At 33.2% G+C, this 26,315-nt stretch overlaps 1 protein-coding gene across 5 annotated transcripts in view; it reads left to right on the top strand.

The window, feature by feature from the left end:
• The window catches only part of LOC143240881 (uncharacterized), a 55,231-nt gene that overhangs the window by 24,049 nt on the left and 4,867 nt on the right, over nt 1-26,315 (top strand). For 4 of the 5 annotated variants that reach the window (XM_076484102.1, XM_076484104.1, XM_076484103.1 and 1 more), the window contains exons 5-9: nt 3,935-4,042; nt 12,002-12,136; nt 13,758-13,852; nt 16,387-16,456; nt 18,582-20,030. In XM_076484102.1, the coding sequence (XP_076340217.1) occupies nt 3,935-4,042; nt 12,002-12,136; nt 13,758-13,852; nt 16,387-16,456; nt 18,582-20,030 (1,857 nt within the window). The remainder of the gene's footprint in view (nt 1-3,934; nt 4,043-12,001; nt 12,137-13,757; nt 13,853-16,386; nt 16,457-18,581; nt 20,031-26,315) is intronic. The other variant, XM_076484105.1, reaches the window with a different exon arrangement.

Below are 26,315 nucleotides of genomic sequence, written 5' to 3'. Positions count from 1 at the left end.
TATTTGACTTGCAGTGTTAAACGTGTGAAGGTGACTTTATGTTCTTTGAATCTGGTTTCCATTTTTCTACTTGTTTCTCCAATATAGAAGTCGTTGCAGTTATCACATTGTATTTTATAAATAATGTTGGTGTGGTGTTTGTCAGTGTAGTTTTACATAGTATAGACCTTAGTTTTGTGCGGGTTTTGAATAAATTTGGTATTAACTGGAATGTCATATTTTGTTACTAATTTTGCCAAATGTTGGTTATTTGTTTGCTGATGTCAGGAATATATGGTATACAGCAGTATATGGTTTCGTGGTTTTGATTTGTGAGCTGTATTTACTTTAGTTGGTTGATTTTGCTTTCTGTCTGGGTGTGTGCATATAATGTTTTCTACGGTTTGTGGAGGAAACTTATTGATGTTGATGAAGTATTGTTTTATTTTGTCTAATTCATCGTTAATTTTATCTGGTGAGCATAGTTTTATGGCTGTGTTTATTTGGTTTCTTAGTATATTGAGTTTTTGTTTTGTTTCATGTGCTGAGTCCCAAGGAATGTATAATCCAGTATGTGTGATTTTTCGGTGGATTTCTGTTTTGAATTGTGTGTTAGTTCTTGTAATTTTGAGGTTAAGAAATGATATTTGATTGCTTTCTTCCTGTTCACATGTGAAGTTAATGTTGGGATGTATAGAGTTAATGTGATTGAAAAAATTAAGTATGTGTTCTGTAGATTTGAATCCCGCAATCGTGTCATCTACATATCTGTACCAGTATAGTGGTGGATGTAATGCTGTGTTAATTGCTTGTGTTTCAACTTGTGTCATAAAAATATTCTCAACCCAAACGAGCCGTTTTTGCATATAAATTTCTCAACAAGTGGGTTTCTCGACATCACTGATTATTATTTCATCACGGCGATTGTACGAGAAGTGTAAGTTTTGTGTTTTTCTCAGTGTATTTGTACTTACCTGTTACCATTATGTCTGAACTAGCATACAGTACACCACTACTAACAGTACACGCTCACACGATCGTTAAGAAACTAAGAAATTTAAACCAACGAATTATTAATAGAAGAAATGACATTTATTTTATTCAACAATGCAGAAAAGAACAACTAACCCCTAATTTTGTAAAGGTAAAACTTTCAAAAAATTTTAATACATACACAAACATTATCCAAAATTTACAGAAAAACTACTTAAAGCCACGTTGAACACAAAATACAAAGAACTACATGACTTACAAAAACAAAAAATGAACCTAGACCATCAACTGGCATGCTGCATTAAACCAGAGATTTACGGACTTATACAACGAAACATAAACCAAATCAATACTAAGAACGACAGAGACAAAAAGATCTGCCACAACAAAAAACTAGAAAAACTAAGATGCAAACAACAGAAAAGACACCAAAACGACAAACCGTTGACTAACCTCATAATTAACAGATCCGACCGTCAATTAAACACAGACGAGAAACAACTACTTAACAAAGGACTCAACTTCGCAATAGCACCTAGGTACATTCCAACCATAGAAATCAAAACATGTTTAGAAGACCTAGCCAGGAGACTTGTGATACTTTCTACAGAGAACAAAAACAAGGAAACAACCAAAAACAATCAACAGAAAGAAGACAACTTAGATAATTTTATTGACGTCTAACAGCTAAACTTCCCAGGTAAAATTACAAATTTATATTTTCCAGAAACACCTAAAAACAACATCTTAAACGATTTTTTCAAAGAATTTTCTCACAAAACCATCAACATAATTTCACAAAACAGAAAACTAAAAACAACCTTACAAAAAGAGACATTAATTCCATTAGAAACCTAAAACAAGACAAAAACATAAAAATTCTAAAAGCAGATAAAGGTAACGCTATAGTAATAATGAACACGAATGAATACATCCAAAAAATGAATAACATCCTATCAGACACGAACAAATAAACACAAATCCAACAAAGACACACGAGACACAACTGAACAAATTACTACTACAAATGAAAAAAGCCAACACAATTTCACAAACACTTTATTCCTACCTACGTAAAACCGACTCACGCACACCGCAAATATACGGCATCCCCAAACCTCATAAACCAGATTGTCCATTACGACCAATAATGTCCACATATGAATCGTTTAATTACAATCTTGGTAAATACATAGCATGGGCATTCTCCAAATATGTAACATCAGCCAGCTCATTCATCAAAGACTCTTTTAATTTCAAGTCTAATCTAAATCAACTTAATCATAAAGCCTTAATGGCCAGTTTCGATGTTATATCCCTCTTTACAGAAGTTCCAACCACTGAAGCCTGCAAGATAGCCTTAGAACTCTATATCCGAGACCCTAACCCAACTATAAAAATTCCCAGTAACCAGTTAGCAACCCTCATAGAATTCACCACGATAAAGACAAACTTCATGTTCAACAACCAAAACTATATACAAACAAATGGCCTAAGCATGGGCAACCCAGTATCACCAGTTCTAGCCAATATTTTTATGACACAAGTTGAAACACAAGCAATTAACACAGCATTACATCCACCACTATACTGGTACAGATATGTAGATGACACGATTGCGGGATTCAAATCTACAGAACACATACTTAATTTTTTCAATCACATTAACTCTATACATCCCAACATTAACTTCACATGTGAACAGGAAGAAAGCAATCAAATATCATTTCTTAACCTCAAAATTACAAGAACTGACACACAATTCAAAACAGAAATCCACCGAAAAATCACCCATACTGGATTATACATTCCTTGGGACTCAGCACATGAAACAAAACAAAAACTCAATATACTAAGACACCAAATAAACACAGCCATAAAACTATGCTCACCAGATAAAATTAACGATGAATTAGACAAAATAAAACAATACTTCATCAACATCAATAAGTTTCCTCCACAAACCGTAGAAAACATTATACGCACACACCCAGACAGAAAGCAAAATCAACCAACTAAAGTAAATACAGCTCACGAATCAAAAAACCACGAAACCATATACTGCTGTATACCATATATTCCTGACATCAGCAAACAAATAACCAACATTTGGCAAAAATTAGTAACAAAATATGACATTCCAGTTAATACCAAATTTATTCAAAACCCGCACAAAACTAAGGTCTATACTATGTAAAACTACACTGACAAACACCACACCAACATTATTTATAAAATACAATGTGATAACTGCAACGACTTCTGTATTGGAGAAACAAGTAGAAAAATGGAAACCAGATTCAAAGAACATAAAAAGTCACCTTCACACGTTTTCGAACATTGCAAGTCAAATAAACACAACATAATCATAGAAAACACTCAAATACTAAATAAAGAAACAAACATAAACAAACGCAAAATTAAAGAAGCCTTACTTATACAACAACTTAAACCCAAAATAAACCAATATAAAGGAACGCCTTTATACCTATATTAATATAAATAAAATTATATATTCAAACATCTAATACCGCCCTCTACATTTCGACACACAGTTACACAACCCCTTTCAAACATGTGGTCAGCTTCCGGTCAGTTACCTCTTTCTTTGTGAACCTGACGATGACCGAAGAAGGTCGAAACGTTGTTCGCTCTTCTATGTAAAATATTTTTTCAACCCAAACGAGCTGTTTTTGCATATAAATTTCTCAACAAGTGGGTTTCTCGACATCACTGATTATTCTTTCTCTTTTTGTTAAATTGAAGATGACCTAAGAAGTTCAAAACATTGTTCTGTACTTTATTTTAATTAGTTTTAATACCCATACCAGCTGTCTTGAGAATACAAACCATGACAGTGATATTATTTGACTGTTCAAACATTAGAAATAGTTTGTTCTGAATGAAGGGAAAACTGTATAATTGATAGCAATCACCAAATTGCATGCATTTTTCTTTCAAGGCACTAGGTGGCAGCACTGACATGCCAGACTCCATCTTAATATCACAGCTTCACTGTTTATTGGCTATGGTTCAGTTCTACCATCAGAGCATTGGAAAAGTAAAAAATGTAAGATCCAAAGTCTTCACAGTATGTTTTGTTTTTTGACCATTAATTTTGATGAGAGTGCTCATAAGATTATATAAAAAATGAAAAACTAAGACCTTGAAGGTCATGTTATCAGTTAATGTAATATTATAAGTTCTTAATTTAATGTTTGTCAATTAGTTTTTATACAGGATTTGTTTTGAGTTAATTTATCCCTGTCTTCCTTTAATAATGAAGTGTTTAAGAATATATTCTACAGTTAACTTGTTGGAAAAAGCATCACCTGAGTTTAAAGATATAACAAGATTTTAAAATATTTTGCAATTAGGAAGAAGCTCCCTTATGGAAAGAAGCAGTTTAAAGTGGTTTTAATTACTAATAAATGCTAAAACACGGCAACTTTTAAATCAATTTTTGGTTGAAAGTTTAATGTTTGTAATAGGTTTGTGAAGAAACTAATTATTAGCATATACAGAAATAATTTTAAGTGACATAATATTGACATTTAGTATGCCTACAATCAATTTTAGTCATCAGTAGACAGATATCTGTGCCTTGAAAATGTAATTACATTAATTTTAACAACAAAAAATATCTCTAGGACTCTGATTTTTATACTGCAAAAAATGTGAAAGTTATGCAGCTACCCATTTGAAATTATAAATTATGCACTGTAAAATTGGCAATTATGTAAAAATCCTATGTATTTAATATGCAGCAGAATATAAAAATTATGCAATCTGATCTTAAGTAAAAAGAGCTTAAAACAGTAACATTTTAGTGCAATTCCACCATTGTAGTAATTTGTAACTTATTTTTCATGAAATAACAAAAAAATGAATTCAAAATTAAAACTTTTAATGTTATCAATGAGTAAATTTATATACATTGTGCAACATACCTGTTGTTTCTTTTGATGTGACAGTTCCTCTAATGTAAATACTGCTATATAATATCCTCATTTTGATCTTAAATATTCTTAACTAGAAAAATTCAGATGTTCACTTAGAAGAAAGATTTATTATTTGATTGAATGTTTGGATTTTCTTTATTTCTGGAATTACACATTTGTTGTCATAAGTATACAAATGTTTGGTTTTGATATGGTATATCCCTCTAAAAGATTTGCTATTCCTGTATCTCAGGGTGAGTGGTATGGGTACTAACACTTTTACTAATAAAGCAAAGAACAACATTTTAACCTTCTTAGGTCAAAAGATTATTCTCTGCTTTGTTAGTAAAAGTATTAATACCCATACCAGCTGTCGTGAGATACATTTTTACCTCAAGTAGGTTTCTTGCCATCACAAGTTAGCTATTCATGTTTGGTGCATCTCTCCATATGCGAATGTTTTTATTATGTATGCCACAAGCTTTCTGCACCCCTGTATTGAAATCAAATGATTCCAGCATACGTCTCATGTAAATCATCATGCTACACTTCACTACCAATGACAGCATAGTACACTCGCATGACATATGTGTCTTGTTTGGCAGTTCTTGCACTCAGAGGTCTTTCTGTTTGTCTTGATTAATGCTTTAGATTTGATTGGTTATTGAAGCAGTTTCATTTTAACATACTCAAGAAATTTAAATGTCCGAACAACAGATAAGTGCACTGGACATTTGAGGTCATGATTCTCTCTTATCATGTACCCATTTATCTGTCCCTAATCTCCTGGATTGGTCCTACAATAACCTACCATTTCACATTGGGTTGCTTGTTTATGTCCATCAGAGCTGAGTGTATCACTGATTCCAGTTTTCTATCCTTCTCTCCCCTCTCCCTCCTTCTTGCAGTGCCATGGTTTGTCATTTCTCTTGATAACACATGATACATTGCTGACAATTCCAGTGACTGCCTGGCAGGTTTGAGCCTGGTGGGAGCTCAACTCACATCCATCATTTATTGGTGACATTCTTTCACCACTTGATGTTTGGATTTTTTGGGTTTTGTCAGAAGGTCTTGATTCTATTTCATACCCAACCTCCCTTGTAACAGGTACCTGTTTTCTTCTCTTCTCAAAAACCCCTAACTTGCTAGCATCTCTTACAAGTAGTACAGAACCTCCACATCCAAAAAGCTATCAAACCTGTTCCACATCTTTCTCCAGGATTTTACTATCGTCTGTGTGTAGTTCCAAAGAAGACCAGAGAATGAAGGCCTGTCATTGACTTCTCTTGCCTCAATCATTTTGCTGACCTTCCATGTTGCACCATGAAATCCTACCTCTTTCTGTGGTGAATATTTTCTCTGGATTAATGTATGATGAAGATGAACATCTTCAATGTTTATCTCCATATTCCCATTTCATTGTGATCTCATCCTTATCTTTGGTTTGTCCATCAAGAGGTGGAATACTAATTTTGTGCTGTACCCTTTGGGCTAATTTCTGTTTATGTTTTTTGTTAATTAATGAGAGCTTTTGCTCTTGATCTTCATGCCCTGGAGCTACATTTCCATTTTTACATGGATGACTGGCTACTTCTGGTCTATTCCGAATGGTAGTCAACCAGTCATGCTCAGTAGCTTTTTCTCAAAGCTACTTGAGTGGGCTTGTTGATCAAAATAGAGAAGTACTTCCTTTGTCCTACCAAGTATTGTGTGCATTTAGGTTTTTTTTTAAACATTAACTTCAGATGAACTCAACCTTCTTCCTTCTGACTCCATTCTATGGAATTGTCAGTTCACCTTACCTTATCTGCTTCTAGACTTTCTGGACAAGAGGTACTGTCACACTTGGGAGATGTGATCTTCTATAAAACCTCTCATTTCCCTCTGCCTGCACATGTATTCACTTTAGTGGAATAGTCCCTTCATCCTCTTGTTTTCAGGTAGCTTTGTAATATGTGTGGTTTGCCACTTCAAGATGCATTTGCCACTTCACCCCATCACTAGTTACCCCTCTTTTTGTTCCCAGTACCTTATCCTCAGACTTTACTTATAGATGCTTTCATCCAAGATTGGTACCACAAATTCCTATATGTTTATCTTCTTATTTGATTGATTCATTGGATAGTTTCATTCTTCCATGCCACTTCATGCTGGGTCCTTTTGATCACCCTCTACTGCTTAGTTCAACCATGGTTTCCTTGTTTATTCCAACTCCTGTTACTCCCTCCTGTACAACTTCTCTCTTTACCTAACTTCCTTTGTCAACTCCAGTCACCAGTTCTGCATCTTGCACTTTATGTTCTTCATCTTTCATACTTGGTCTTTGTTTGGTGTTTGGCAAGGAGATGTGGTTTCTCCCATCATGTAGCTTTTCATTTGGCTTAATCCATCTCTCCTTTCTCCAAGGACATGTAAAGTCTTTCACACATGGGCCATGGCTCAGAGATTTGCTGCTACTCAACCTACCATTACTGGTGTTTCTAAGTTTCTCATATGCCTTTTCGACTAGGGATCTTCAGTTTCCTCAGTTTCATATTATTGGCAGCCTTATCTCATACCTTCCATCTTTCCTGTTACCTCAGGATTTTTCTCTCACCTTTCCTTATCATGTTAATCTATTCCTTCCAGATTCTTTGACCTTCTAGATTAGAATGCTCATGTGGTACTCCATTTTCTTACTTTACCTCCATTCAAAACTATTTCTTTGAGTTCTTTGTTTCATTTGGCTCTTAAGATGCATATCCTTCTCCTTTTGACCTCTGAATGTTGGTAATATGAATTTTTTTTCTATTAACTTCACATGCATTCCTATTTTCTCCTTTATCTGGATTATTCATTTCCAATATCTACATGGATTATGAGGATAACTCCTCCTTTTCACCTTACCTCTACTTCCATCTGGATCCTGATAGATTCTGATGTTCACTGTTTGCTTTTTTCTTGTTATATTGTCCACACAGCTGTCTTCTGTATCTCCTTTTCCCATTTATTTATCTCATTGCAACAATCTTCATCCAAAGATGTCTCTTCCTGTACACTCATCAATTGGGTTTGTCATTTGAGCCAATTGGATTATTGCTCTTTCTCTCCTTCTCATCATACTTTGTTTCATGCTGTCTATCATCAAACCTAACACCTAACCTTTTCTTTCACTTCTTGATTCTGTTGGGCCTTGGAAGAAATCTGTGATCAGGTGTGTGGATCAACCCTAATACATTCATCTCCCATGACTTACATCACATCATAGTTTCAACTTTCTTGAGTTTTTGCCTTCCATCCATTGCTATACTTAGATTTTGGTGTAACTCTGACACTGGGTAAGTCTTCACTAGTATTTTCTCTCTTTCAAGGATCCATGCTCCGTACCTTCATTACACGAATCCTGCTCTGCAGCAAGTGGTGACTAACCAGGTATTTTTAACACAAAATTCATGCTGTACCCCATGTTGACTAGTGCTTCCTCTTACATGGCTTTGTACACTTAACGTTGAGATGAGGTGTTTCACAAGATTGCTTGTTGGTGACTGTCCTTGTGATTTTTGCTTCATAAGTATGCTGGTTACATATGGTACCACCAGAGATGCCAACCATTACGATTTGAGCGTAATCATTACTATTTTGGTGTATACATTACGACTATACACTCATACAGACAAATATTACAACTTGTTGCAACTCCCAAATTATTATATATTATATAGGCCTATACAATATAGTGATAAATTGTTCCTCCAGGGCTTGAAAGGGTGAAAAGAAAATTTCTAATGAGATACAAATACATTTTGATAATAAATAAAAGACATAGGCCAAATGGCTACTTGTGATAATCATGTTTGTGCTTGAAATAATAAAAAATATTTGTATCTCCGATGTCTACCAATAGTTTGAATGCGGTGCTTTTCCATACTGGGGTTGTGGGGGAATCCACAGTTACATCATCAGTGCTTGTCAGCCAATCAGCTCTCGCGTAAATGGGTATTTCTCATTTTATAAGCGGCATAGAAACTCCAATGCGTTCATTCACAAGATGGAAAAAAAGAGGCCTCGTTCATCAGATTGTCCTGTTTCTGGCAAATCTAAAAGGACTAGAACTGTGAATCAAAAATTTAGGAAAAGAGTATAGTGCAAAATATCTGGTCATTGCATCAAAAGTCAGTGATAGTCATGCGTTTTGTACAGTTTGTCACATCAATTTTTCTGTAGCACGTGGTGGGATAAATGATTGTTCCACCAGACATACAGAATTGGCATCTCACCAACAAAAGGCTGAGGCAAAGACAAAAACAATGCAGATAACGACATTTATCATAAAAGACATAATTTCAAAAGAATTTTTTTTTATTTAGTAAATACACAAAACACAGTCATAAATGAGCAATCTATAGCAGTAATAAATAATAATAGTTATAATAATAATATAATAATAAACAGCTTAGAGACATTGGTCAGGCCTAGTTGCCACAAATGATAAAGGGCTCTGTCTACAATCATTACGCTCAGTCATTTGAAATAGTTGGCATCTCTGGGTACCACCCATGAACTTTATGAGTATAGCAAAAGGGTCAGTTGTCCATCCCTGTCATGCCTTAATTGAATAAATCAGTATGATCTGGTTTTCAAAATCAGATTTTGTTATCTTAGGTGATGGCATTCCTCTTGACTCTCCAACACATTATCACCTCCCTCTTCTAGTGGAGTATGGGAGGCCTGGGGTAGTTGACCATGGAGACATCTTGAATAGATTTTACAAAAAGATGGGTCTAACCATTCACTAGATAGTAGAGCTGTAGTGTTCTGCTGATGTAGAGGAGACATGGCCTCCAAAAGAATTGAGCAGTTACTTGCTGGATGACATGGCTTCTTTATTGTTTACACAAATACTGGAGTTGAGCCATAGAAAATGCATTTCACCTCTTCAGTTTGGAGCCCTCATCCTCCCATTGTTTGGATGTAAGTACCCTGTGGCTTCATTTTGGATTAAGAGTGAACCAATCAATATAAGTTCTCACACAGGTTTCAGGTTGTCTATCTTCCCCCCTCAATTTCTTGCATCTGTGCTGTGGGTCATAGAGGTGGTACATGGAATTGTTCCAATTCTTTCCTTGGCTATCCCTTGCTCACTCTTCTCACATGAATGTTATTGCCATTTGAATGGTTTTAGCCTGTTTTGTAGTGGGGGAAGTTGATTACATGCTATAGATATCCTCTTGATTCTGTATTTCAAATTCCTGAATCTATAGCTCAGTGCTAATTTTGTGTCATACCCAGGAATCAGAGTGATTTTCAGTTCCCTGGTTATTGGGTTTGAGGTGAAAATGATATATTTCTCATCATACTCTTGAACAGATGCTGGAACAACACAAGGAGATTTTGGAATGTGGTTCACTTACCAAGTACAAACCACTGCACCTCAGCCACTCTAAATCATAGGATACATCTTTGTTTACTCACTTGTCTTCATGTGGGGTTCAGTTACTATATCTTTTTTTGATTAGGAATACCCCAGAGGGACAGTGACAAGTGTTTAGATTTACAATGCTAAAATCAGGGATTCAATTCCCCTCAGTGGTTCCAGCAGATAACCTGATGTGGCTTGGATGTGCTACTTTCATTTTCTGCTATGTTTTCTTGCACATTTGGATGAAGAATATACTCGGAATAGAAGTGGCACAGTTACCCTCTTCAGATCTGACTCGTATATGGAAGAATGTGAGAGAGTCTCTTGGAGGATTTGTCTGTGTCACTCTTCAAAATCAATGTGGAATTCTAGCTAATATTGTGAGAGGAGGGGAAGTACTTTATCAGAATTCTAATTTCTAACATTCTAGATAGAACCAGACAAATTCAATTCATAGTGAATTTAAACAGTGTGTTCACCTTGTGAACTGAGTTTCCAAGAACTTCTGACTTTTCTCTTGGTTATGAAATAATGTTTGGGCCTCTATACTGAGTCTTTGATTAACTAAGCAGTTTAGGAAAGAGGGTATTAATTTTGATGAAAACCTGAAGCAAGGCAAGAATTATTGAGTTGGGCAAATATATGAATTTGGAGTCTTAAAAGTGTTAATCTATAAAAAGCAACAGAGCTCTCAAAATATAGATAAATAAACCAAAAAAAATCTGAAACAATATTTTGTAAAAACTACTAAACTTCATCACAGATGGCTAAACTACTTGTGTTTTAAATTGCTACTTTTCTTCCCAAGCTCAGAATTATTGAAGTACTCAACAAAGGAACTGAAATATCATTTTAGAATCAAGAGAAAAAAAAAGAACAGAAAAAGTCCATACAAAATTCAATTTAGGTCAGATGGATGTAAATGATAAAATAAAAATATCAAATATTGAAATACTTTTGATATATATTAGTTCTGATATTTTCTGTGAGTTTTAAAATCATGAAGCCCTTAAAGTTTTTAAACACCAACATTGTGTAGGATATATGTAGTAGATATGATCATTTTGGAACTGATCTTGGAAATTTTTTTTTTGTAAAGGATGTGTTATGTTTACTTCCCAAGTTTTTACCTTGATAATTAATTCTTATGTGGTTTGGAGGCTAATAAGTTTTTAAATTAATTGTAATGCTATAATAACATTTATTAGTGTATGTAATTTGTGAATACCTTCTTCACATTTTCATATATGATCTCATTTGAAGTAATTTATATATATACTGTATGTGTTCTCACTTGCTACCTTTTGTGTTATAGGTATGCATATGTAGATAGATATGATTTCACTTTTTGACTTGTGTAAGATCTCATTTGAATTTACTTCTCACATACTTCATGCTGATTGTTGTTACTTTTCACACACCAGGTGATTTCGGTTGTCATTACTTTCATGCATTCTGTGTTATGATCTCAGTTGTGTTGCATTGTACATGTATTAGGATCTCATCTGTGTTTCTTGAACTCAAAATATCAACAAATATTAGTGTAGATTGTAGAATTTTTTAAATAATTTCAGCCACATTTAATTTTTTGTTGCTGCTAACAGTTTGGATTGAAATGTGTATTTAGAAATCTTAAATTAACTTTGAGTGATAGAACGTAATTCCAATAATTGTATTTTTGCTATAGATATGTGGGAAGAACAGAATTAAGTTTCGAGATGAAATGCGCATCATTTGGCAACACTATCTTCCTGTCAGCCAACATTTTGGAGATGCCCTTTCTCTTACCTTCTCAGCTATTCCATATCTTAATGACTCCGAGGTAGAAGTTTGCTTTTCTAGTTTCATGTTTGTGTGTCTCAGATATAAAAGACTGCTCATTGTAGTTCATATTAATTAATTTATTTTGTGAGCTAATATATCTTGATTGTTTAGTTTTTTTATAATAAGAAAGTTAAAAGCAAATGCTTATTGGAAGCTGTGTTTGTAAGTTCTTGATGATGTCAAGGCTACAGAAGTTTACAGAATGCCTCAGTGAGAGATATAAATAGTGGAAGCCAGATGATAGAATGGGAAGAGAGCAAACAGACACGTAAAAAACAACGTTTGGTCAGAGAAAGGCTAGAAGATGTAAAGTTAACCAGCTAATATGTGAATAAAATGTTTATTGGAAGTCAGGGCCTAAATATGAAAAAGACGAGTATAAGAAATTCAGGATACAACTGTGATAAATCGTGAGGCAGTGTAAATAAGTTGTACACTGATACTGTTGGGATAAAAAGACTGAAAGAAAAGAATACTTATGCTGATAGCATTTAAGAGAAAAATATATTTTGACTTTTCAACTGAATTCTGAAGTAACTGAATTGGCTTAAGTGGACATTTGACAGGAAGAAAAGAACTGTGTAGTATTTAAGATAGAACTATGATATATATAGTGAAAAGAATTTTTGTCCATACTTATAATGTGTTTTTGAGTATATTATTTTAAAACAAGCAGAGCACATTCTGTTCATTTATCATAGAAAATATATCATCAACAACTCATAGACACCTATGTAAAAAATATTTAGTCCATCACATCTGTGCATCATGTAAATAAATATTATTTTAGTGCTATATCATGTAAATATACTTTTCAATGTGATATAGAAATTTTCAGTTGTAGTGTCCAATAGATATTATCGAAAGGGATATTTGTGGTGTTTACTTACAGGATTTAATATTATAAAAGCCATGATATATATTAAAACAAATGAGAGACTTAAATAAGTTTGAATAAAATGTGTGTGAATTTATATAATCTTTATCAGTAATACTTTTTGCATTAAAATACAGTTAATGCAAACTTCTGTAGTTTCACTAAGAAATTCTTATTAAATAATTACAAATTTAGACATGTTTATGTTTTGATTACTTGACCCACCCACTCCAGGGTCAAGAATAATACCTTAATAATTAACCAATTCTTTTGAATAATAAGCAGGTTTATTAAAGAAAATAATAGTTAAAAATATATAGTGATAAACCAAATCAATAATATAATGATATAAAAGCCTTACCATTAATTAAAAACAGTTCTGCAGTAGATGAAAAATTACATTATATTGACTTAATCCACTTCCCACTGACATTTGTTTTCAAGCAGTTTGTTATTATAAATTGTTGCAACCACTACTATGTCTATTGTATCCCATTTGGCCCCAAACTCCTTGGCTTTTGATGAAAGAACTTGTCATCTCTAGTTGTAGTAGACACATCATGGTTTGTATGTACTCTCCATTATTTTTACTTAGTAGTTCTTACTTGTAATGGAAATGTTGGATATCCAGATAAGTCATTCAGTTGTTAAAAAGTAAAATCTGTGAAATTAATGACACACAACAAAGTAAGCTAACTGACAGTGAAAATAATGTAATAGTCTAAGTTTCTTTAATCAACAGTTTCAAGTACCTATCAACTTGGAAGCCTTACATCTTGTTCATGGATATCAGAAATATTCTGCAGTCATTATAGGCTCTGTATTCTACAAAAAAAAGTAAGTCACTTTGTAATTATAATTGTGTAAAATTATTCTATTAACTTGGTCATGGATATGAGAAGTGTCTTAGAGCCATTGCAGGCTATGTATTCTACAGGAAAAGTCAGTTGCTGTTCTATAGGGCTGATATGATAGTTGGTACGATATGTATCTAGATACACAAGTTTTACAACCAATTTATTACCAAGTTTAACAGTCTTAACAACAAAATGTTATTAGAAACAGATATATATATATATAATATTAAGAACCTTATATTATTTAATGTAAGCAAATATATTTCCTGCTACAATTTAAAGTAATTCTAGAATGAAAAAAAGGATAATTGTAATTTAGTTTGAGTCTTTGATAGTAGTTACAAGGCTGGTCAAAATGACCAACTTCACATAAATTTAAGGTTATGAATATAGCAGATAAAATATGAAGATTAATTTTTAGATGGACGAAAATGTTTTTAATGTTAACATGCAAATTGCTTTTACACATAGAGAGAGCAGTAACTACTTTGACTGTATATATTAGAACTTTAATTTTTAGCAAAAATACTTTGTTAGAAATTGTGGTTTTGCTGTACAAAAGACTTATAATGTTAACTTAAATCTTGCCAAATTTTGTGAAGCTATGTAAATTATATTATATTGGATGCTGTATTAATACAGCCATGTCATGGCTTCACGATATATACTCATAAGATATTGCTGTATCGCTGCACCCCTACAATTCTACAAGAAAAAAAAGGCAATTTCATTTTTACTATAGCTATACAAAGAGTTATTTACTCAATTTGGAAATACCTTCACAAGTAATAAATTAATTAAAAATACTGTTTTAGTCATTTGCTTTTAAATTTAGCTCCAAAGGGAACAGAAATATACTTTTAATAGAATACTGTATTAAGTTGGGGTTGTTGAATTAGAGAATGTAATTTAAACATCAACTGGAATTGGACCAATTGAAATTTTATTGTTGTGTTTAAGTGCATAGCAAGGTAAATACACATTCCTTGCTGCTGTGTTTGAGTGTAATACTAGCTGAATAAGCTAAGCATGTTATAAGTTTACCAGTTTTATGTTATTCTTTCTCAAATATTTTCTGAAAATTAAACTAGCAAATTAAGGACTAGTAGTTAGAGATTGAAAAGTTTTGATTTCTTTGTCTCTATGTGTACGAATATTTAATAACCTTAGTTGTACAAGTAGTTTTTCCATAAATCAGTAGAAGTGACTGGAAACTATTTGATGAAAACTAAGTTGTTAGTACTTGTAAAAAGTGCTTAGGTTTAGTGCTTCAGATATTTTTCAACACAGTTTGCAGTTATGAATATTAAAAAAACATGTACAAAAGTTTAAGTCATTTCTTATAAAGCTAAACTAATGTTTATTGAACAATATTTAACAATGACAGTAAAGGCAAACCTTAATGCTCTAAGAAGCAATTTTGATCCCAGTTAACTGAAGCATGTACTTTTAAGTCAAAAATGAATTGAAAAGTGTAAAATTAATTTCACTTTTGTAAAGTTGTATTAAGAATAAAATATAGATCTATTTCTCAATTGTTCAATTTTATTTAATAATTTTCAATTTTATTAGTAGTTAAGCTTTTGAATGTTAATTCTTGCAATAGTAGAAAAACTTTCCTTTTCAGAAAACACCTTAAAACAGAATAAAAGGACAGAGCACTTGGCTCATTCATCAAATAAGTATCCTTGTAAGTTGAAGGTTTTCAGAAACAAAGTGCATAATTAACATACATGTAACTGATATACCTTTGTGTATGTTCTCAGTCAGTCTTCATGTTTAGCATAAAGTTCTCACATTTATGTGTTTTCAGATGCTCAGCATAAACCTACTGTATGTTTTTTTCAGATGTTCAACATAAACCTTCCATGTTTGCATATTTTAAAATGTACAACATAAACTTCTCATATTTGTGTGTGTGTGTACTTTTAGAAATAAGTAAAATACTTGTAATAATTTTGTCCTTCTCTGTTCTGAATAATTAACTTTCTAAACTTAACAAATTTTTAGTTTTTTATTTGTTTATTAACCATATCAGGGAACAAGAGTTTAAGCAAGTAAGAAACTGCCTCACTTATCCAAGGACTAAAGAAAACCTATAAAAACTAATGCTGAGCACTAGGCTATATTATTAGGCATTTATAATTTATAATAACTTTTGTAGCTATGTGTGAAAGTCTTTCAATATGATTATCTTCTCAACTTCCATTGCAACAAATTTATTTCTGTGCAGGTGGGTTTTTAAAATAATGTTCTTTATATGTGCCAAGAAAGTGTTGAAATATTAAAATATTGTAAATCCATGTTAAGTCAAAACTGACACTATGCAGTCTCTTTATAACCTGGTCTTATGTTTCTAAATCTTGTACTTTAATTATAAAAAGGTCTTAAAAACCTACAAGATCTTAATAGTGTATAAGTTGTGACAATGGTGATTTGATTAAGTATTGAAACTTTATAGCTTCATGTTGGAGGTCTTATACAGATTCACAGTTTTGTTTTTTATAATTTCAGGGTAGTGTGTTCTCAGTTCCCTCCAGAAATGACTCGAATGTTACTAGTTCTTCAATCTCTGCAGCATGAGGTAAGTAATGTTTTATGATTTTTCTTCACACTTTGTTATTATAACTTTTATCCATTAGTACATTTTTTCATATGATTTATCATCAGTACTGTTACAGTGGTAACTCTGCTTCTTTCAGTGTAACATGACTTCTGTATTGTTCTTTATTTATGTAGCTGTTGATATCTCACATAATAAAAGAGAAATTTTTCTATAATCTTCTTTATTTATGTATATTGTTTTGCCACATTATCCTGTGAAATTGTGTTGAAAATCACACAACAATATGAAAATTGCATTTAATCTTGTACCATAATCCAGTCATAAAAGTGTCACATTTAATGAATCAAGTATACTAAGTGTTCAATTCCAATTTCAGTTATTGTTTGATTCTTCAGAAGCTTTATCAGTGATGGTTCAAGCATCCTGAATACCTTCAGGTATGGAGCCAATATTTCTCAGCTCTTTGAGACATAAGAACAACATTACTAATGCTATGAGTGCACAGCACCCCTCACTATTTATGAGTGCATGGCAGTAGATAGTAGTAGACTAGTATAGGTGGGTCACTCTGTCAAACTGAATCCAGTGCATCTTACATTAACTATATCTGGACTGAATTTTTCCAAGAAGTGAACCATCAATTACTACTGATCCATATATCGCACTAGCTATCATCAAATACATGTATATATGATACAACTTTCTTCAGTTGGCATACTCAGTTACTAGGTGCTCAGTGACGACAGATAATCTTGAGACAGCTGTTGAAAGGACAGAACTATATTATTTACTTCAGTTGTTGTCAGCATTGATCCATTTTGTTCTCAACCTTTGAATTCTATAATTTGTTTTAGTATGTTGGGTTGTTTCATCAGTTTTAAGTATGCATTGTGTGAAAGCTTGTGTTTCTGTATTTTTGTGAAAACAGCCTGAGAACAACTGCAAAGAGCACTGAAAATTTGCACATAATTCCCTATATGTCTAGTGTCTATCATTGTTGTATGTGGCTATTGAATGCTTCTACCATCCATTGCACTTTTATGACAAGCCTTGAAAGGTTGGATCCTCTGTAATATGTTGATTACACCTGTTTTTCTCAAAAGAACAGCATCTGAGTTCTTACACCCAATTCATAGAGGAAATCCAGATTGTTCATAAATTCTCTATCCATAGTTCTGAATCATGGTTTCATCCAAATCTGTATTTAAATTAAAATGTACAAATAGGGATATTTTGGATTAGTTAAGAATAGATTAAGTAAAATTAATAATAATATAACAAAAAATGTTTCACAAGACATTCACAAGCTGATCATACTAGTTGTAGTATCTTCTGGGTAATGTAATTTGATAGCGTAATGTGAGTTGCACGTGTCCTGAGTGATTTACAACTTATAATGGCATAGAGAAGTTAGACACAGTTCAAAGGGCAATAAACCAATAACATTTAATTATAAATTAATGTATACTGTTGAGAACTTAGAGCTACTTAGGATAAACAAATGTAGTTTCATGTTACAATTTAGTCATTTTAGAAAGAAAAAAAAAGGGGGTGATTTAGATTGATTTTAATTTTTTGAGGGGAAGAGATATGAAATTATTCAAATTGACCAATTCTGTTTTGAGATAGGATAGAGAAAATAACAGATAAACTATAAAGTTTTACTGAAAATAAACATTTGAAATCAAAGATGTTGAGAAAACCCACTTGTAGAGAAAAATATATATGTAAAAACGGCTCATTTGGGTTGAGAAAATTTTTTATGTAGAGGAGCGAACGTTTCGACCACAAAAAAAGTGAACCTGACGATGACCGAAGAAGGTTGAAACATTGTTCACTCCTCTACGTAAAAAATTTTCTCAACCCAAACAAGCCGTTTTTACATATATATTTTTAAATATTTGAAATGTATTTAGCAGTTCTTAGAGATTACACAAAGAATATTTGAGATCCTTGAGATGAGGAAAAGTATTTTTAATTTTAACATGAAAATTACTTTGCACATGGACTATTCGAAACAAATACTCAATGTATTCATGGACAAATTTTTTAAATTATTTTATTTAAAATACTGCACAAAAAATATGATTTTTTTATGTTAGACTTATAATATTAACTGCTTTAAATATATTTGTATTTATAGGTGTATCCAGCAAATGTTGGTGTTCAATTCCTGCTTCCTCCTGGTGTTAGTCTGAAACAAGTGTATTTAACTCGGGAACAGTTGATGAAATTGAGAGAGACAAATTCTCATAATCGAGTTACATGCTTCAAGATACAGAAATGTATCAGGTCCACAAGAAACAGTGTTACACCAAAAGAACTGACTACAACTGACAGTGAAGAAGTTTGTAACAACACACATTTCTACAAGCTAACAAATATCCATAATGCTACTGTTAACCATGGCAGCAAACCCAGAAGTCTTCAACAAAAATGCTTGAATCCTTATAGGGTTACTAAATACCCATCTTTGAGTTATAACCATGGTCAAGTATTGGAACATGCTCCAGTTTTAAGTGGGGACACCAAACCTATTTTATCTGACCAGTGCTCTAAGAATGATTTTTATCAGTCTGTTGTTGAATCTAAAGTTGAACCCAAATTAGATGTTAAGGTCCAATCCATAATCAAAGATGTAAATGTGAAACAAGAATTCAAAACTCTGTGTCAAACAGTACAAAAGTCACTGTCTAGCCTTTCATTAGATCCAGTTTTACAATGTAAAAAATGGGAGAAATCACGGGTAACACCTGTTAATAATCAGCCAGTTAATGTTCTAATTGGAGGATGTAGAAGGACATCACGAAGGTGTCATCTAAAGACAAAAACTTCAAGAGAGAGGTTAAAGTATCAAACTTCTAGTTTGTCAGAAAGTTCTTCTCTGTTATCTAAGGATGCTGTGAGCTCATCTGACTTTTGTGAAAATAAAGATGGACTTCCTGGAAACAAAGTCAAGAAAGAACAATTTTTTAAGTTAGGTGTGTTTGAGAAACCAGTTTTGAGTGAGAAAAATTTTCTGACATTTAGTGATGCCACAGAGTATTTTCCTATTTTTCAAGATCTTGATGTTCGTCTTAAAAGCAATAACTCAAATCTGGAAATGTTTTCTTCAGTTACTGGAGAAACTGATTGGTATCATACTCTACTAACCAGTTTTCCCCATCTAAACAACAAGGAAAGCATGGATTGGCCTTTAAGGTTCACATACTCATCAGATTTCAGTTCATACATTGACTTGAATAAAAATAAGCTGAACCTGTTTCAGAACTCTCTTAGTTTACGGTCACCAAATAAACTCGCAAAACAGGAATCATCTGAAAGTGTTGGTGTTAAACAGGATCATAGCCACCAGTCATCATCTGAATCTCACAGGCGTTACAAAAATGTTGAAGATAGTAAAGACAGAAATGTTTCTGAGAATTGTGAGACAGTGCTTTCTGATGAAAGCAGCACTGAAGATTACTGTAGTGATAGTGAAAAAGAGGATCTTTATCCAATGATTCTGTATATCCAGAGATACAATGAACTGGCAGTAGTCCTTCTCCTCAACCAACAAGTTGGGTGTGATGAAGAGGTCATCCACAAACTAGTATGTTTTCAGTTTATCTCTGTTCTGGTATGACTTCTGTCATTATAAAAATTTTTGTCATAAGAAGAAAGTTGTTTGGTGTGTACATATACTTTACTGTATGTACAGTTACCAACACATTCTTTCAGATCACAAGATAGATTGTTTTAAAGTAGCACATTTAGTCTTATAAGAATAGAACTGATTATTATTTTAAGAAACTGCTTTCTCTAGAGAAATTAATTTTAACTGAATAATTATTATTATTGAGTTTTTGTCTTTGCATCATACCTTAACCTTTAAAACTTACTCAGGTGCAAACAAATAGACACAACAAAATAGTCAACCAGACATCAAGTATGTGCTTATGCAGTATATTACAATGCCTACAGTATGAGAATAGGCTAATCTGAGCTTTGTAGGCATGAAACTCATCGTAACTACGTAATGCCAAAATGGACGAGAAATCTTGCAAATATTTTCTTTCATTTAGAGTGTTCTCTTTCTTTTCAGTTTTATTTATGTTCATTCTAAAATAATCTTAAAATCATATCTGTACTAAATAAAAAAATAAATTTTTATATTAATTTTCTTATGATCAACTAATTATCAATGTATTCAGTTCAAAATAGTAAACAAAATGTGTATACTCAAGCTCTGTTTGGGGATTATGACTTTCAGTTCTGACAGAAATCAAAGGCTGCTTTATCTGAAACACAGAACTTCTTACACTTTAGTTTTATTCTGATGAAAGTTTCTCTTCTTTGCACATCTGAGTGTTGTCATTAATTCTTCTTCTTTTGCTTCACTCTTTATACCTTGCTATATCACCAACAGCAGTTTTAATTTTGTAACTCTCTTCACCTAAATCAATGTGCCCTCCATACCCAGTCTGTATATAAGCTCTCCATTATTCACTTTTTCTCAATGGCAAAAATTATAAAGATAATATTAAATGTTTAATATGGATTTATCTTCAGTTATTACTACATTTGCAATGTTTTTTTTATAATATTTTTGATATTTATTATGGGGTTTGAATTTATCGTTTATTTTCTTAATTTACAAAAAAGAAAAAACCTTTTCGAGATGTGTTTTGTGTATTTAGTACTTACATTCATATCTCAGACACAGAGCTTCCTAATGCCCCTCCTTTACCACCTCACTAGTCTCACGTCCCTGGATGTTAAGGGAGTGTGTGTTAGAGGTAACTTCCATACAGGACATACAGTGATAATCTTAAATGCTATCTGATGTTTTTTATCTTCTGTTGGCTCTAAAGATTGAGTTGTGGGAGATCAAGACTTAGACTATTTTACCAGCACATTTCTTTTCTCAGACATATTTGTCATGTTATGAGTATTTCTCCTATGGCTTATTACTCATTACCTTCCTTAGTGGAAGGAACTTGTTGCCTGATTGCCTGGTTTTTTGATTTTTGCCACACATTGTTGTACATGCAAGAAGGTTTGCAGATCATTTGAAGGAGGATGCTGCCCTGTATTTTCCTTCTTGTATATTGGATCAGCATTCTTTGGCTTTCCATCACCTGGAGTACCCTTATATGGACTCTGAGTCTACTTTCTTCTTGGGGTTCTAGACAGGATGTCAGTGTTCATCTTATTTCATCTCAGTTTTCTAGAATTTATTATTTACAATAGTTTTACTTTTTTTAAATCAATTTTGCAATTGTTGTTTGAAGCCTATATTAGGTCTTCTGGTGAAATTTTGGAGAAGCTTAGTCATGTATTGGCTTCCACTTTCATCTGGTTATCAGCTTCTGCTCTCTCTCTTTGGTATCTTGATTGGTTTCTTGTTGGAATCATTTGGACAAAAATGCCTTACTGGAGGGAGTTCAACTTCCTGCATTAGATCTTAAGGTTCTTAGATAAGCTACTTTTTTCTGACAGTCTATTTTGGGAGACGTACAGACTACTTTGAATGTTGGGTAGTTGTGGACTGTCTACACTCATCACTTCATATGCTGACTTCTTGACTGCCCCAGAGTTTTCTATAGAACATTTTATGGCATCTTCCATTCACATTTCCAGACCTCCTGCTTTGGTGCCATGATTCATGGAACACAAGAGCATTTCCAACCTTACTAACAAGGATTCTTATCTAGGGTGGAGCAGAGATTTCAGCACTGGTGACCTTATAGGTCAGGTCTTGTGCAATTTCATCTCATAGGGGTTGTGTCAGTATGGGAGACATTTACTGCATTTAAGTAGGTTATTCAAGCACTTAGTAGTGGATTTGTCATTCAGATCATGTCTCCTCCTCCACTGCCTCTCATACCAGTTGGCTTTCCACTACCCAAGGACTCTCTTACATCCAATCATCAAGCACAAGCCATCCACAGAGGTTTGTACCAAGAAGACACAGAGCAACTCACCTCGTCTATCAGGATTTTTTAAATTCTTTGCTGTTTGTAAAACCAAAAAAGACAGGAAGTTAGTTTACAGTGGAGTCATTCTTTCCCTTCAGTGGCTCTTTACACCCATATTATGAATGACACAATTCAACATCAAAGGGACCTTCCTTCATATCCCAATTGCCAAGTGTTTAAGGCGTTATCTCAGTTTCATGCTTTACCATTTGGTCTTGCATCTGTTCCTTACATATTTTGATAATCAGAGCTTTTTCGCATTGTCTTCACTCCATCAGCATTCACATTCATCATTATTGGACAATTGGCTTTTTCTCACATCCTCCCAGAAGAACTCTGCATTCAACCTATATTATCAGAAGTTGTAAGGACTGGGTTTCTTATTTAAAAAAAAAAAGTCTATTCATACTTTTACACTATATCTCATCCACTTAGCAGTGTTTTTCTTCCAGATGAAGCCAGGCCCAACCTTTTTCTCTATGCACTATGGCCATGGAATAGGTGGTTCTTCAAATTTAATTGTTGCCTCCTCCACCAGCATGCACAGTTTTTTTTTGGGGGTGTGGAAATCCTTGGAAGCACCCATTTCTAAATGTTGGGCCCTTTAGTGGTCATTACAAGGTCAGTGTACCATATGTACAGATATGCTGCATTGTCCAGGAGGATTGTCAGATTCCAGTTTGGTGCATCTCAGCTAGTGGTTGGACAGGAACAATACAACATTAGGCATACCTCTACCACCTTAATTGCCTGGGGTTACATCTGTTCACAAATGCTTCTCATCAGGGCTGGTGTGTTTGTATGGAAAATGTGATATTTAAGGGACTATGGAGAGTAGAATTTTTCTCTTCACATGAATCTCTTAGACCTTTTAGCAGTTCAGTCTGCTGTGTCTCAGGGCTTAATTGTTGCAAGGGAAGGTGGTATTGCTTTATTTGGACAATTCCACATTAGTCTTGTATATTTCAAATCAAGGGGGTCTCTGTTTTTGAGCAGTGGATTTTTCTCCTTTAGGTACACTGTCACTAGATTGTTCTCCTTGCTTTTTATGTTCCAGGGGTAATGAGTATAATGGCCAAACAGTTCTCATCCCAACAAAATAGATGTTTCGTGCTGAAGTTTTAGATTGGATATGCTATTGTATAGGGATCACAAATGGATACTTTCACCACACAGTAGAATACTTGATTCCCATTATTTTGGTCTCCAGTACCTCACCCTCTGGCTTTGAGAGTAGATTTCTCAGCTAGGATTGGACAGGTCTTCATGTGCTCTTAAAGATTCTGACACTAACTCACTTTGTCCTGTTAAGTTCTTTGGGTGGTACCATATTGGTGAGATCAACCCTGATTTTAACTCCTCCTGTATTTTCAGGAGTGTCAGCCTCTTCCCTTTTCTCCTTGGCTGTTTTTCTTATATCAGTCTCATTCTGACATTTTTCATTCAACAGTTGGCATTGTTCATCTTCATGTGTGGTTTTTATACAGTTCATCACACATTAGAAATTGATATCATGAGTGGTGCCTTTATTAACAAATTCAATTTGACATTATTCATTAGTGTTTATGTTCCAGAACTTAACCTTGTATATTTATGGCCTAAACACATATTTTAAGGCTTATATTTGGAAGAATTGTAACAATGCCTTGGTATGCTAAATGTTAGAGCATCTTATTGCTATTTTGCTACTATTTTGGTATGAATCAAAATGTTGTCTTCAGTGTTTGGAAGTGACAGAGAACCTGTGGAAATATACAGGATTGGCAAATGTACAACAACATTGCTCCCCAACAAATGCAGGCTTGCTAAGATCCTTTTAAATAACACAGAAGCTGTTTTGACCTTCAGAATACATCTTGAGTTCTTGTAATAAACCTGAGGAGGCTGATATGTGGTCATAGAAATTTTGGATTAGAGTCTCATTGACATAGTGTTATAACAAAACTGTACTTTCCATACAGCTGTCATAGAAATTTTGTATTACAGTCTTATTGGCACAGTGTTATAACAAAACTTTCCAGACTTGACTCGAGTCAAAATAGCTTGTACCATCCAAAACTGGATGTGATTTCTCTTACCCATATTTTTTCACCATTCTACAGATCATCATACCAAATTGTGTGTGTGGCTTTGGGAATACTGTTACAACATTAACAAAGCTGAGCATGAGCACTGAGTGGAGCAATCATATTAGTCTGAGGTAATATCTGATTCTGTGGTAAGACTGACTTCAGTGTATCCTAGGATACTGACTGTTCAGCTTTACAGTACAGGGATGAGATCATAAACATTTAGATAAGATTGTAAACTTGATGATGTTGGTTGTGACTTTGTGGAGACATTCCTTTAGAAGGAGACTTATGTGTGTTGAGTGGCCTACTCCAGACATTAATTCAATTCAGAATATATGGAAATCCTTTCAACCTCTTTGATCCACTCCAGTTTAGGGGGATGGTCTTATACATCATCATAAGACAACCTGCCAGAAATGACTGATCAAGAGCATGCAAAGATGATTCCATACAGCAGTCATGCTTTTGATTGACATTATAAGTATTGGTAAGACTTTGTTTTTTCTTAATAATCAGATTTAAAACTGTTCATGTTTGATAAAATAGAAAAAGAAATAGAAAGGAAAATTATTGTTTACTAGTCATCTGTTGTTATATTTCTCTTCAAAAGTACTCCAAGAAAATTGCAAACTTTTATACATAAACAACATTATGCTGTTGAAATGGGCTAGCAGTAACTGTTTCAACATAATAATGTGAATCTTTGCCTAGTACTTAAAAATCCCAACCGAAGTTTGAGAGGTAAATGTGCCTATATAAAAATATACAGAGTTCTTGAACATGTGTTTGTTATAACACAGGAGGAGTCAGAATAGCAAAATGCAATCTTCTATAAATTTCAAATCAATTGATTAATGAAGTTAAGCCATGTAACTAAAAAGCTAAGTTCTGTAGGCCAGTTACCATTACTAAAATTGAAATTAATTAATCAAGATGTGAAATTGTATAAAAAGCTTTGTATTATTGGATCCAGATGTAAAAAATGCATAATTCTATTGTTTTCAGTATTTGCATAAGGTTATAAAAAAAGTAGCATTAAGTCTATTTAATGTACATATTTTATATCACTGAAGCTTAGAAAAGTACTAAAATAAGCTTGGGGTAATAACTTCTTATTTAAATCTTACCTAGTTACCATCTTTTATCACTTCCATTATAAGTTTGCACTTTTTGATTATATACCTGCCAACTGTTCCATTACAGACAGAATCATTTAAAATTTCATACTCATTTCCATTTTAAAATGTTCCATATTTTTTGCTGAGATATTTCTAAGTTTCATGTTTGAATAGAAAACACATCCCAAAAGTAATTAATATATTTTAATAACTCAGTGAAATGTATCTTGTTTTTTCAAAACCTGGTGCCAGACAAATTTCCTTATACATCTTTATCTTGTGTGGCCTACCAAACATTCAGCTGTATCAGTGTCTCCAAAATGACAGAATAGGAAATATAGCTTAGCAGAAAGGTTCCAGGTGTGAGGATAATGAAGACAATATTTTCACAACTAAGTAAACACATTGCTTTGCAGTGGTTTAGAGATAAACATACCCAATGTTATTGGTGCTTTTTAAGGCTTGAAAATACATTCCAGATTTATTGTCAGTGCTAGTACTGATCACAATAATTTTATATTGTACCATTATTAAACAAAAAATAAAATAAAAGTTATCACATTTTGACCAATTGAACAATAAATTAAATATAAAAACAAAGCTGGGCCTTTTACAAATATTTTTTTCTTGTTGAGAAAGTTGGTAGGTATGTGAGCAATATAACAATATATAAGTGCTCTAGAGTACTATTAGCCTTTTGATAATTTTGTACAATCCAATGCAGTGT

Source organism: Tachypleus tridentatus, chromosome 13 (assembly GCF_004210375.1).
Source record: "Tachypleus tridentatus isolate NWPU-2018 chromosome 13, ASM421037v1, whole genome shotgun sequence".
Lineage (NCBI taxonomy): Eukaryota > Metazoa > Arthropoda > Merostomata > Xiphosura > Limulidae > Tachypleus > Tachypleus tridentatus.
Note: the sequence above shows the minus strand (reverse complement) of the source record. Positions and strands in the feature narration are given on the sequence as shown.